The sequence below is a fragment of the Archocentrus centrarchus genome, chromosome 2, assembly GCF_007364275.1.
Source record: "Archocentrus centrarchus isolate MPI-CPG fArcCen1 chromosome 2, fArcCen1, whole genome shotgun sequence".
Lineage (NCBI taxonomy): Eukaryota > Metazoa > Chordata > Actinopteri > Cichliformes > Cichlidae > Archocentrus > Archocentrus centrarchus.
Window position 1 is genome coordinate 27,487,028 of NC_044347.1, and position 15,087 is coordinate 27,502,114.

Below are 15,087 nucleotides of genomic sequence, written 5' to 3' on the forward strand. Positions count from 1 at the left end.
CAATCCAATGACGCACTGATGCCTCAAAGCGAGAGGGTCCTGTTTGAATCTCCAGGTAAGCCTGTCTCTGGAATTTGCATTTTCTTCCCTGTGGCTGCACGGGTGTCTTCAGGGTACTCCTGCTTCCTCCAAAAAGAACAAAAATATGAGGGGAAAAGGCAAATGTGGCTTTCCGTATGAAGTGCTTTGAGTAGTCAATGAGATTAGAAAAGCACTAACAGGTGTTGTCACTCCTGTGTGAGCTCCACAGTCTGGTCAGTCCATTGATCTGTACAAAAAGGGCAGATTAAAGTGCGTAGTGTGAGTTAACGCGTCACATGAGATCAATAAAACTGCTGCGCCTTTCACGCTTTAAGGTTAGAGTATAGAAGCGCGCTTGTTTGGAAATAAACACTAAAAAGACACCACATACTCGTTATTTCTCCCCAGATCAAAAATCATGGAGACGCGCTTCTTTGACAAAACCCTGTTTAACTTTGCATAAATTTACAGACACCTCATTAACCAGACACCAGGCTACAGATTCCCTTTTGTTGTCACAGACCTAATGTTAATTAGCTACAGCTGGGTAAATTTACTCATCGTTATAGCTGGTGAAATCAACTTGCACGGCTTGTTTGGGGCACTTTTAATTATGTAGACTGCTTATGTTAAAGTGTAGTGAGCACCTTGAAAGGGTAAATAAAAGTGAAAGAGTGAGACTGACAATGAGCGGCTCGGATGGATGACATGCTGTGTGCGCCTGCATCGCATTATACATCCCGCTGCAGATTACAGATATCCCACTACGTATATTCAGCATTTTGCCACAGTCGCTGTCACTTAAGCAGCACACTGGCTGCTTGGCTGCATGAGGAAAGAAGGCAAGGGTCTTGCAATGTGCAGGGTTAACGTACAAGTGCAAAAAAGGGAAAATTCAGCCTTGAATATTTGAGCATCAGCATCACAGTCGTCTGTATTTTCCATGATTTCCCTCAATGGGAAAATGTGGCTGGGCCCGATGATGTCAACCGTAGGTAAGCATAGCTTGCTCAGCAACTAGCCCAAGTATCCACTGCTGTTGCGGTCTTGACACAGCTCAGCGGAGGTATCGGAATGTGGATTCCTTCCTGTACGAAGGCTGGATTGTGTTTCGACACTAAATCCTGAGGAACAGCAAAGCAACAAACTGAAGCTGATGACAGCAAAAAGAGCTCATTTCAAAATAAAAGGTCTTCATAAAGTAGCAGGTTCCAAAGCAGAGAGAGAGAGAGAGGGAAAAAAAAACAGCACTGACATTTGACAAACCATACTGTACGCTTGAAATAAATATGTTCCCCGAGGGCACCAAAATGCCACTGCATGCAGTAACAAACAGTAATCCACAAGCTGACAGAGTTCCCTTTAAATTGTGTGGACAAGGAAAGTAAAAGTGTATTGAAACTGTGAACGACTTAATAAGCCCGTTTGTAATACACTTTTCTATTGTGCTCTATACAAATGCTATTCATCAATGTCATACACTGTTTATCTCATCCAGGAGGGCCCCTGCTGCTCCATAAATTCAACTCCAATCACTTCCGCACCTAAAATATGATGTAATTAAGAGGGCTTTTTGCAGATTCATAAAAACAGGAATGCAGGAAAATGAAGGCGGACAGAGAATGTTCAGAGAGATCGATTCTGTGCATCATATTTGTCTGATAATCAAACAGGCAGGATGCCTTTGCACATAAAACCACCACATGAGGGTTAAATTAGTTACAACAGACCTATTAGATGCACACCCAGGGACTGGCTTCCTCTCACAGGATGCCAATAAGATGTGGTTTACAATGGCACAAATGTCAAATATAATGGCTGTGTTTAGAGAAGGAAGTGTTTTGATAGTGATTTAGCACTGACAGCTTTTTTTTTTTTTTTAAGGACTGAAATTCATTAGTTTCATGGGGGAAGGTACAAAGAGGAAAATCAGAGAGCCTCTTTCCGGTGTTGCACCAGTAATTTATTGATCCACAATCAATGTCATCATGACTTTTAGAAGGACTGGCAGCTGCGATCTCAACACCCACATTTCTGGAAACGGTTTCGAAGTCTGAACATCCGTCAGAGCTTTAGTGGCAGGAAAAAAATTACTTCTATCAAGCCTGCGCTTAATCAGTTTTTAAGCAGCACGACAGGAGAAGAATAGAAGTGAGGAGTTCTATTTCAGTTTATCAAACTAGACCTCCAGTACCCATTTTCAGATGTCATTTCCTAATTGAGATTAAACCGCTGCATTTTGTGTCACAGGAGACAAATGCAGGACCGCGGGACATTTCTGAAATTAAATGGAACTTTCTCGTCACTCACACAATTCCAGTGTCTGGTCGCAAGCCAGTACACAGGCTTAAATGAGAGAATCTGGCAGAGCAGACCGAATTACCGACCCGGGCAGCGCTGTGAAGGTTGTGCTCCCACAGAAGAGATGGTCTCGGCTCCTTCCTGTTACACTCCACCGGTTAACAGTGTCAAGTAGTACTGATGTAAGCACTTCAAGGGAGCGTGGTGTAATTCCAAAAAGAGGATCAGTCCTGTGGGAGGGAGATGCATTTGAGATCTGTGGTGGTTCTGTTTCAAAGCAACTGTCAAAGTAAATCTGTAGGAATGGATTTTTGGGAGGCTTGGGCACACTGTTCACAGCAAGCAGACACTGAGAATTGTGTTATATGACCCTCGGATTAAGGTAAAAATTTCTACTGAACAGCTCGCCATTGAAGGGTATATGCCTCCTATCTATTTTCTGACTTCTTGGTGTAATGTAGCAGGATCTGACACGGTGACATTCATTCCTTTATGCTATGCAGCGGAGAGCAGACGGATTTTCTGAGTTCATGTTAATTGACATGGATTAGAAGCCAGATAAATCCGTTGCATCTGATATCAAGCTATGAAGTGCACAGTATTATGAAATGCACAATGCTCTCATCTACTTATCTGGATTTATTTTGACTCTACCCTCGCTCTCCGTCTCTATGGTGCTCATAAACCCAAATAAGCCCGACACCTGTGAACCAACTTCTTTAAATGATGCCACGCACTTAAATCCACAGTTATTCCCACTAACTACACAGTAGGCAGCAGCTGTGAGCGCCGGAAGACTGACGGAAATTTATCAAAGTAAACCTTAAGTAGCAAGTTTAAATCTCACTATTACCGTCGGTGCCAGCCTTCGGAGGGGGGAGGGGGGGGGGGGGGGCAGCCACAGTAGAGAGCAAAATTTACAGCCACAACAAGGGTCAGATAGCGCACTCAAACAAAACTGCAGGTGATGGACTAAGCAAGCCTTTAACTCAATGTCACTTCCAAACACAGCATCCCTGGGAGCGCCCGGAACGAATATTTAGAGCCAAACGCGCCGACACATCACACAGCGAAGGAAAAGCCACATATCCGGCCCTTTATCAAAGCACCCACCCGTGTCGTCGTCCGTGTCCCGTCCTTACAACTTGTCCTGGAATTTGAGAGCCGTCCGCTCCGAGACGCGCAGAAACCTCCTCTGCTCGGCGTCTCGCGCCGCACGCTGCGCTCGTGAAGGTGGAAGACGGGGGGGGGGGGGGGGGGGGGGGGCAGCCAGCGGAGGAGAGGACACCGTCCAATCAGAGGCCGCCTTGATGAGGGGGGGATGGCGGCCAATCTGGCCCGGCAGAGAGCGGGAGCGGAGCGGGGTGATGCTGCTTTGTTTAACGGAGATCGGCTTTGAAGCAACAGAGCGAGCGCCTGTGATGTGATGGCATCTGGACAAAAATAAGTATACATACCAGATTAGCTGCAGGGGGAGGTTGTATGGGGAGTTCAACATGAATGGCTGCTTATTTGATTCAACTGCCATTAAAGGCATCGCTGGATTAACCATTTAAGGAGACCTGAATATTTATCCTCCCTCCACCATTAAAGTTCCCATTAATCTCTCTGCATAAGTCAGTTTTTTTTTTAATTAAATGGAGCAAATGATTTATAATCACATTTCACAAGGCTGTAGCATTTGGTGCCCCTCAGGGTCTGAGGCCCATGAAGTTGTACGTATTGTCTAGTTGCGAAGGTGTAATCCAGCAAGAGGTTAAATTAAAAGGCCAAAAGGAAAGTGGGGAAAAACTCAGAGGCTGAGAGGGAACAAACAGTATAACACAGTTTGGGAGGCATAAATTTGTATTTTTTCACTATAAGGTGAATCCCCAAAGTGCTGTTAGCCAAAAACATGTCATATCCACCATGGTGTGCAGCTTGTCCTTCAAAAATGTGGGGAAACTGGACAAGTGGAGGACAAAAGAACAAGTGACAGCCTTATAAAAATATCTATAGCAGATGAACAGTATCTGAAAGTCTAAAGAAACAGGAAAAAACCCAACAAAGACCTGACACAACCTGAGAGATGAGCCTTCAGGTGAGCCATCTGCTGTTCACTGAAGACACATAAGAAACGGTCTCAGTAAGAGGGCGGCTGTCAACAAGTAATTCTTAAGGAAGGAAAACAGCGAAGAATGAACTGGACTGAAAATCAGTGTCCACAGTTGTCACGAAGCAATGAATCCAAATTTGATTCAAATGTGGTTCAAACTGTCAGCTTTTTAAACAGAGGAGGTGAGGAGAAATCTACCACACTGAGACCCTGTTTGGGGCTGCATTTGTGTTGGGGAACTTGTTGAAATTGATAACACTGTGAGCACAGAAAAGTACTGATAGAATCCATAGATACCAATACCATTTACAGCCAATACAGTCAAATGTTCAGTGGAACACAATCAGTCACACTCTGACCTCCCCAGAGCTGGAACCCAACATTATAGAAGCAGTCTTGAGAGCGAATGGAACAAAAAGGCAGCCAACGTCCAAAGAAGAGTTTTGGAACGTTGTTCAAGAAGCCTGGAGAACTATTCCTGAGGACAGCTTAAAGAAATGCCCAAGAGGGTTCAGGCTGTGATGAAGAATAAAGGTATGCATACTTGCACATGTTTCAGTAAAGCACTGCAACTACTTTATTTTCCCAGCAAAATGCAAGCAAATAAAGGGTGGCTGAAGACCTTTGCACAGTAGAAAGTAGATAATATCCTAAATCACTTCACCCGCCTTTACTGGCTTTGGGAACATGGACCTTAACCAAAGAGAAGGGGATCACATCTTTGTGCAACAGTGCACTCTAAAGGTTAGTAAAATCTACAGTTTGGAGTCTGAGCTGGGGATTACTGTCCAAAGTTACTGTCTTCTGTTGGAGCTGTAAACATGTTATCATAGTTCTTTCTGTCTCATCTTACTGAGTGTACAAAATCCACATATGGGCTTTTTGAACATGTTGTACTTACTGGAAACTTAAGCATTGAAAAAGGAAGTAACAGTTTCATGTCTCACACATCCAGACGACACACACACACACACACACACACACCACCCCCACATGTCTATGTCAAAATGTCATGACCTATAATTCAACTTAACCTCTGACATAAATCGAAGCAATAAAACTGACTGCATGCTCTTCGGAGACTTCATCTTCACAGTGTTCAGGTGCTGGGCTCTGTGAAAAGTCTCCCCCATTGCAAGATTGAAAAGTCAAAACTGTGCTTTGTCTGTTATTGAATGATCCCGAAACCATCACTTCTCTGTGCAAAATCCATTTTTGTTTCCTTGTGGAGCTGAAATTTTCATTCGTTTTGAATTTTCTCCACTCATATCAGAATTCTGATATGAGTAGAGATGGCATCCAAGAACTGTCCCCAGCTGGATTTGACTCTGCTGTTCATTAAAAACACACTGATGAGCCAAAACATTCAAACAACTGCTGCCCAATATGTCTTTGGCCCTTTATGCGCTGCTGAAACAGCCCCAATTCTCCATCTCTTCTTGGACTGAAGAGATGGAGAACCTCGGAAGAAGCCCTGTGCTTTCCAGCACTAACACAGCAGCACCGGATCATTCTGGCTTGTAAACTGGAGCAGCCATCGATCTGAAATTTCACACACACCGACACACACACACACACACACACACACACACACACACACACACACACACACACACACACACACACACACACACTTGTTAAAGGTAAAGACTTTGTGTATGAACTGTCGGGATATTTCCTCATAGCTTAACTGAAATTTTCAAGATGTGATGCCTGAATCAACAAACATAAGGATAACAGAGCTGTGGCTTAAAGCACACACCTAAAGGTGATGAGAGTAGTATCAGCATCGATTCAATATTGAAATTCTATAATCCCTAAAGTTTTCACTAACAATTTCTTTCCCAAGTTTTCATAAATCAAATGAAATGTCAAACATCTGCTAAAAATGAGAAATCATATCATATATCATCAGTTCTTCTTCCTCTTCAAACCTGTTGCCTTCACTACAGGAGGACCGAGTTTGGTCAGAGATTAAGGTGAGATTATTCTAACGCAGCCTCATGCTGCTGGCAAGCAGAGATGAGCAGCGGGCTACAGATGTTGGGTAAGATCATCACACCCCCAGATATTTATTTATTATTTATTTATAAGTCTTCAGATTTCTTCAAACAGACGCGCTTACACACAGTTCCACAAACTCTGTGTGGATCCTGCCCTCTGTCCTTTACCTGATCTTTTATAGCGGTCATCAAGCAGAATATTTACCAGTAGTCATTAGTGTAGTGTGTTATAAATATTGTAAAATTGCAACACAGAAACTGGAAGTATTTTATTGGCTGCTGAGTATTTTTCTGTTGGTGTGTTTTCTTGTTGGCAGCCTTGCAGGTGTTTCTGATGAAGGACTCTTCTGGGAAATCAAATATATGTTATGGCTGGTTTGCTTGTGCCAATAGAAAATAATTAATTCACGTGTTCATGTTAAGTTAGGTTGTACAATTATTTTGAATAAGGGTAGGGTTAACCCCTTTAAAAAAAGTCCCATCCTGTTCCCATCGCCATTTACAGACAGGTCCTGAAACTGGGGACTGATGAATATTGAAAGTCTTTCCAACTTTACATCAGTCAGCAAATCATGATCAACTCCTGACTCCCTTCACTCACTCTGAATGTTATCAGCCCTTTAAATGTCCTTTACGGTAGAAATCACACCCACAGACACTGGACGAGCAGTAGAGGCCCTGATTTATCTGCAACAGGGCACAAGTTTGCAGCCTTGTAAACTAAACAGCAAGTCGAGGCAAAATTAAATCTAAAATTATACGACACTAAGTTGAAAAATAAAAACAAAACATCTTAGTCAAATAAACCTCGAATGCAAGTGTCTTGGCTCAACGTCGACTTACATAAGTCACTACCACCAGTACAGCTGTTCAGACTGCACACACTTCTGCATCTTTTCAGCACTGTCCCCAATAAATGAGGCGATGAAGGCACGCTGAGACTACTAGTTTATCCAGTTGATAACATTCAAAACAGGTGACCCACCTAGCTTTTGTTGATGCCTGCTGTCTCATACTCACACTTTCCTATTTCTAAACCAAGCAACAAATTCATTCTGGACAAAAGAAGAAGAGGAAGCAATAAACGACTGGATCTGGGAGCTTGCTCATGGACCAGCAGAAGATAATTGCAAATATATTAAGCTAAGGATCAGCATACCAAGAGTTCAGAACACCCTTACAGATAAATGTGTTTTAATTGCATACTTTAATACCATTTTGGAGTTTTATTATTGTTATTATTACCTGCTGCCCACAAATCCTATCTGAAAACCTGCATTCTTTTTGGATTGCCAATGAAAACGTTACTTGGAAAAAATATAGCCCAATTAAAAAGATGCCAAACAGCCTTTCAGGAAGGGATGCTGAATTATTGAAGCGGCAACAATACTTCCTCAACTTAAAGGATCTGTCAGCATAATGTAGTGTGACCCACAGAAAATTTGTAAAGCCATCACTTTTTCCTTTTTTTTTTTTTTTGGCTGCTGTAATTAACACTGCAGTCCATTCGCTTGCCAGCTAATTACTTCACATGTTCAAACTGTAACTGAGGAGGCAGAAAAATTCTTTCAGAGGTGACAAAAGCCACATAATGGAAAAATCTGTAACTCCTACAGCAGGTCTGCTCGATCAGTGAAAATCAATGTGCCTTTTGCTGAGGAAATTTAGCCGGACAGCACTATCCAGGTAAGGTACATATCACACTGGCGGGCCACACAAAAGGAGACGCAGACAAGGTTCACTGCTGCTTCTGCTCGTCTGTGCGATTAGTCATTACAAGAGGCGCATGCTGTTCAGTTTATGAAGCTTTATTTCAACCAGAAGACAAAAGAGAAATGAGAAACTCTTTATTCAGACGCTAAACAAAGCTGAAGGGCATTTAAAGGCAGACATCGTTTGTAATTACTAAACATATTGCAATTGTTGAAAATATAGCTTCATTGAGATCAGTCAGCAAAAATATAGATGCAGTGTAACATAAACAATGGACAGATCTCCATTCCTCTGCACACCAGGTGCATTCACTCTCCATCAAACAAAACTACATATTGATTCGAGAAGATTTCAAAACTCAGTACAAAAACCAAAAAATGCTAAATTAAGTCAGAGCGCTTCATCTCTCCATGGACAGATGAAAGTACATGTTGTCATTACTGCCTGTTTCTTAGCTGAATGGGCCAAATTTAAGCATTGTCGCTATCCTCGCTGTCGTAGCATCTGTTCCTCTTGATCTGCTCCTCCACTGTCAGACCTTCATCATCCTCCTCTGCCCACAGAGAAGTGCCGTCCCTTCCTGCGCCGTAGTCCGCGGCAAGGCCGTCGCCCCTCTCATCTTTTCCTCTCTCATCTCTCGGCTCCATCCCGAAATCCAAAAGGTCATCCAGCACCGACGCCAGAGGCCTCTCTCCAGCAGATTGACCGAAGATGTCAGATTTGAAATCAGTTAGCAGGCTGGAGCTGCTGGTGCTCAGGCCGGCGAAAATGTCCTCCAGGAAGCTCGATGTGCTGATCTTTGGCTCGGTGGCCTCGTGTTTGACAGCCAGCATTCCCTCGCCTGTCTCTGGGAAGAAATTTGTATCTGAACAGCAATCTGTGGCTTCAGAACATTTGGCACCCTCTGGCACAAAGGCATCATCTCTCTGTGCCAACTGCAACACTTCACTTGGCATCCATTTAGGTTCTTTACAGGGAACGGCCTGCGAGAAATCTGTTGCTCCGGCGATATCTGACAAAAACTGCAGCTGATTTTTATTTTCCTCAGCCTCATTAAGCCCTTCAAGCAGAAATTCACGGTCAAACAACGTCTGATCATTATTATTATTATTATTATTATTATTGGAGTTTGAAATCAAAGCCTCTCCTGCTATTGTCTCCTCACCTATTAATGTGACCTTTACTGCCTCCCCGTTGCTTTCGTTATTCCCTCTATCCATCTCCTCCTGGCTTTCCTTCTCAAATGCTGCACTTTCTACCTGCCTGTCATGTCCATTTACTTTCACTCTCTCCCTTACTCCTGCACTTTCCTCTTCATTCGTCTCTGGCACTTTCATGCTTTCCCCGGCTCCACCATCATTCTCTTCACTTTGTTCTTTCTCCTCCACTCCTGGGTGTACTTCAGAGTACATTTCAGAACCCCTTTGTGCCACAGCCTCCAAGCTGCTGTTTGACTCTTTACTTTCTCGAGTGTGAGTGACACCCGCTGGCTCTTCAGCGACTGCTACGGAGGAGGTCAGAAACTTGGACTCTGCTGGAGCCTCTTCAGGCTTTTTCACACTCTCTGTTAAACAGGCACTCTCATGCACCTTGTTATTTTCTTGGAGTCCATTTTGCACTTTAACCGAAAGAGCATCGGTGTCTTTTAATGAGCGCGTCACAGGCTGATTTAGGTCATCGTTTTCCTGATCGGAGCCCTCCTTAGGAGGCCACGATGGCTTAATCAACTTCAACTCCTCCTCGATCGTGAAGGGTTTCTTTGGGGAATCTGCCTGGGGAGGCCACACTACTGAAATCTTGCTCGTGGGCTTTTTGCTTTCATCCACTGATTTGCTTGCATCGTAATCCCGAGTGCCTAATGTAGTCTGAGCAGTGGAATATCTGGAATCCATGACTTTCTTTTCAGGCGATGGTGATTTCATGATGGAATTCTGCTGGTTTTTATTACTCCAAAGTTCTTTGTGTGGTTTTTGTCCAAATCCCTCATCATAATTTCCCTTGGACTTGAACAGTTGCTTATAGTGTGGCTTGCAGTACATTCGTCCATGGAGAGAGGCGTAGTTGCCAAGACTGTTTTTTTTTTAAAGAAAGAAACAAGACAAGTTAAAACAGGGCAAAAAAGGCAAAGAGCAAGAATGTATTTGCTGCGTGGAGTAGCGCCACCTTAGTTTGCCTCTGCAGTGTTCACAGCGAAAGCAGCTCTTATGGAAGTTTTGTTTGTCCGCGATCAGCGATTCCATGGGGTACACTCTCTTCCGACATGCCCTGCACAGTTCGGACTCTGGGACTCGAATTTTCTGCAAAGAAAGCAACATTTTAATTTAACTTCCTCACAAATTTCTAGACACTTTCATGGAAAAGTTGCAGTACAAACGAGGATGAAGTGCAACAAATAATGGAGAAATTAATTCCAGTGACTTGGTGTATAACCTAGAACAGAGGAACGCTGACATTTTTGGTTGTAAAGAAAAGGTTATTTTGATGGTTATTTGGGAATTGCGTGTCCAATAGATCAAATATGAAATGAATATGAGCTTGACAATTAATACATGTTTTTGACTTCAATAAATGATGTTGGAAAAATGAAACATTGAATGTGCTTGATGCTTTACACCTGTTGCAGTGGGACTGAAAACAACCGAATTCAAAGATTAGGAGTTCTGAACAGTGGCCACTGTGGTCACAAGTGATATTACAAAAGGAAAGAATATTAATGGTTGGTGGCTTTAAAAGCATCTTCATGTTTAGGTGTGTACAAATGTAAATGCCACAACCACAGATTTAATTCTAGGAAGACTGTAACATTAAATGGAAGGATGGATGGATGGATGGATGGATGGATGGATGGATGGATGGATTGAAAAATGTTTCAGTTGTAGTCTGTTTTGTGAGTATATGCAACTGTAAGAAGTGTATCAACACAAAGCAGCTTCCTCTTGGCGCTCCATAAATGTACTACTGTACACAGTAATTAACACCACTTGAGTAACTCTCATAATTACTTCAAATGCTCTGGATTATAATTACTTCACTGTGTCAAAAGTTACTCTGTTGTGGAATCTTTTTTCCTTGACAACTTTTCAGGCAGTTCTCTGTTGTGTCACAGAGAAAACAGCATCACACACCCAGGCAGGAGATATATTAGTTCAATATGTTAGCATCATTGCCAGCTTCACACAGCAGACACATGTATAAACAATAAAATGCAACCTGTGAATATTAAAAAGCATAAAACTGCCTGGATGTAAGCAATGAGTTGAAATGGGAACCTTCAAATAAATAAAAACACATAAAAGAAATTAAGTTAATGCTTATCTTTCCACACAGTGCAGCTGATTCCTTAAAATCATAAAGCATGTTAAACACACCATCATGCCTGTTTAGTGTCTTCATGCTGCACAGCTCGGTTTACCCGTCACGACAGTCTGCTGCTGGTGCGTTATAATCTGTGAAGTCCTCTGCTCCGTGACACTGAAACCCAGGTTCTGGAAAACTCCTTGGCTTTCAGCCCACGATTGCTGGAAGTTTCTCAGCAGCTCCTCGGAGGAGGCCTCAGGGGGCACGGCAACTGTAGGAACTCTTCCCCTCACAACGTCTGCGTAGGATGGAGGGTTACCACGGGTCAGGGAGCTCCCAGAATGCACCTCACTCCTCATCTCTCTTGTCATACTTCCAAAGTTATCAGTGGTGCAGAATTGCTCGATGACTGATGTCGCTTCAGAGTGACCTGCCTGCTCAGAGCAGTCTGCTTCAGGTTCTCTTCTTTCTATTTGTTCTCTAAGCTCTCTTGCTGCTTGAGAACTATGCTCTCCCGTCTCGAACACATCCTTTATTGCTTTGACTTTGAGTGTGGGGATTTCTTCGGTTCTCGCCATGTGTGGTTCTGCCTCTGCTTCCTCTGTATCGCTCCCCAGCCTCTCTGCTATTACAATAGGCTCTTTTCTGCTGTAAACTTTTGGTTGTGGCGATTCAAATCTGTTTACGAGCTTTGATAAATCAACTCTTGGGAGGTCCTCTTTAAGAATGTCTATGGCCACAGTCTCAGCTGTTTCCTCACTGTCAGGTCCCAACCGCTCAGGGATATCAATCGGATCCTTCCGGATGTACATCTTGTTCACCTCCGCCCTCTGGGCCTCCTCAAAGAAAGACTTTTTGTCCTTTACTGTCATCATGGAATCCACCATTTCTGCAACATCCATCAACCCGTGCTCATTTCTCTCAGTGAGGATCTCCCTGTCGCTAAATGGGGACGACCGCTCTTTTTCGGTGGCAAAATATTCTGGAACTGGCATGGGAGGAGGAAGGGTCCCGCCGTGGGAAAGCTTCGAGGTGGTATCCTTCAGTTTCATCAGCTTCTCTGAGCGGCTCAGGGTGGGAGAAGGCGTGGCCCTGCTAAAGGTAGATGTGGGCGTGTACGACTTGCAAGGAGGCGGAGGTGTCCCCACTGATCTGTAGGATGGAGGAGAAGGAGTCACTCTGAGTGGCGAGTCAACTCTTCGCGACTCAATGCTAATAAAAGTAGGTGACGGAGTGCGGATGCTCGCTAATGGGGAGGACACCCTCTGATCAGCTCCTTCACTCAGCTCCTGATGCATTCGACTCTCTTGAAGTGATTTTTTCTTTTCCACCACCTTCGTTTCAGTATTGCACGAGCCGGTGGTGATCTTTGTTATCTTTGCGGTCGCCCCACTGGAAACTTTCTTGTCTGGTTTTGGAGGCACTGGTGGCGGCACTGGCTGTTTTGCTTTGTCTTCTTTTCCCTCCTTTTCCACTGCTGTCAAGTTTTTCTCCAAAACTGTGAGCTTTGCTTGAATTATATTTTTGACATAAACCATCATCTCTTTCAACTTTTTCTTGCTTTGCTGCTTAGCAATTTCACTTAAATTCTTCTTCTCATATGAGCCCATTATCCAGTCGGGGACTTCGCTTATAATCATCCTGACAGTGCTGGAGTCTACTTTGCTTGGTGCGCCCTCCAGCTCTTTTATTTGAGCAAGCAGCTTATGAGTTACAGTGAATTTCTCTAAATCTGTGATTTCCTCATGGTAAGCCTCGTCTTTGTGGGAAAATTTCCCCTCACCTTTCACAGACACATCCTTAGGCTCACCTTGTGCCTTTCCTGCCATTATCGGCATTTTATTTGTATCTGCTGCTTGTAGCTTTATCTGCTGTTTTTGCACCTGAACAGCCTCTTGCTTCTGAAGGCTTTGCTGTACCACACGCTCGGTCACAACCACCTCCTCACGTTTTTGAATCTGCTCTGTCTTCATCTTCTGCTGACTGTGGGAGACAGATACATGGCCTTGTCCCTGGTGGGATGCTGATGGTGACAGCTTTACTTCAGTCTCATTTTTTTGCACCTGCTTTCCCTTTCTCAGGTGAACTTCCGCTTCAGCTTCCTTCACAGATGGGGTCACCTGACTCTTCGTCTCTTTTCCTCTCACTTCTGTTTTCACCTCAGTTCTTGCTGAGATCAGCCGGTCGCCTTCCCGAATCTCGTTGGTTTCACTTTTCTCTTGCTGTAAATTCATTTCACTTTTCTTTGCTTCCTTTTGTCCCAAATTGTTACTTTTCTCCCCTTTCTTCTCCACTGGCATCTTAAAGGTTTTTACCTTGAAACTTGGAGTTACCTTTGGAATTTTAGTGGGTTGCGGGGGACTAATTTTCTCCTCCTGTGTCAGAGGCACATTAATATTCTTTACATCTTCAGCTTTCAATGTGACTGCTGCCTGGCCTTGAAGATTTACATTTTCGTGGGCTGCACGCTGTGTGGCACTGATAGACCTGGTGCTGGATTTCTTAATAAACTGCTGCTGCTGCTGCTCTGTGACTGAGAAAGTGACCACGCTCGAGCATGACTGGACTTCATTATCTGAGATCTCATGGTGAGCCTGAGACATGGAAGCAGCCTGATTCTTGGATGCAGTTTGACCCTTTTTATAAACTTGGGCTGAGGCGAGGTTTTTTTCTGAGGATTGCTCACTGGAAACAATTGAAGATCCAGAAGCTGATTTCTTATTTACCACTGAGATCAAAGGTTTGCTCAAAGGGATCTGGGAAGGGACTTTCTTAGAAGGTGTGTCCTGTGCCATTATTCCTTCTTTGGAAACAGTCTTAACTTCTTCAGCCTTTTCCTTTATCACTTCGATGCCCACTTTTTTCTCAGTGTTTTCCGCTGCAGGATGCTGAGCATTAGCAGCAAATGGGGGAGAGCTTGGGGGAGAAGTAGCTTTACTCCTCTCTGTTTCTTCCTTCTCCAGCCTTTGCTGCCGGTACCGTTCCTCTGCACACATGAGCGGGGTTTTAAATTTGCGAGCATAAGGTCTGGGTTTTGGGGCTGGATCCGGATCTGGAGATGGAGGCAGTTTAATAGGAGGAACAAACACTTTTTTAGGTGGCTGTGGGCTTTGCTTTTGGGCTGATTTAACAACAGGAATACTTGATATTTTTGCCTGGGACACTGCCGTTGACTCAGTCTGATTGCTTGTTTCAACCTGTTGAGTTGTTTCTTGTTTCACCTCCTGAGCTTTGGCTTCTAATTTCTGGACTGTCGACACTGCTCTAACTTGCTCAGGAGCGAGCTGAGGTGGAGGCAGTGGAGGAGGTGGTTGTTTTTTCTGCCATTTGGGCTTTACTTGTATGGGCTGCTGTGGTTCTGGCTGCTTGGGCACTTTGAATAAAGGTTTGCTAATGGGCTTCCCTAGCCTTGCTGCGGGAGGCTGTGGCATTGCATTAAGCTCCTGCTGTGAAGGCGGTGGAGGGAGAAAATCTTGTGGACTGACAGAGGGCGGTGGTGGGGGAGGCGGAGGAGGAGGAGGGAAAAATTCCTGATCAGACTTTATGCATTCCATAGGAGGTGGAGGTGGTGGGGGTGGGAGGTCACTGTCCTGCCTCATCACAGAAGGCCGCGAGGTAGAGGGTGTCGGGCTCTCAGTCACCGGGGAAGGCGGTGGA

General features: G+C 44.1%; 2 protein-coding genes across 3 annotated transcripts in view; both read right to left on the minus strand.

Annotated features, from left to right (window-relative positions):
- LOC115795226 (beta-1,3-galactosyltransferase 1-like) overlaps positions 1 to 3,517 on the minus strand; it is a 170,112-nt gene extending 166,595 nt beyond the window's left edge. Inside the window, exon 1 of the mRNA XM_030751056.1 lies at positions 3,436 to 3,517. The gene's annotated coding sequence lies outside the window, so the exon portion shown is untranslated. The remainder of the gene's footprint in view (positions 1 to 3,435) is intronic.
- Positions 3,518 to 8,299: 4,782 nt separating this feature from the next.
- Positions 8,300 to 15,087, minus strand: part of xirp2a (xin actin binding repeat containing 2a) — a 66,952-nt gene continuing 60,164 nt past the window's right edge. For both annotated transcript variants that reach the window (XM_030744691.1, XM_030744698.1), the window contains 2 exons: positions 11,565 to 15,024; positions 8,300 to 10,070 (listed from right to left, as the gene is read on the minus strand). In XM_030744691.1, the coding sequence (XP_030600551.1) occupies positions 8,604 to 10,070; positions 11,565 to 15,024 (4,927 nt within the window). In that variant the 3' untranslated portion in view covers positions 8,300 to 8,603. The remainder of the gene's footprint in view (positions 10,071 to 11,564; positions 15,025 to 15,087) is intronic.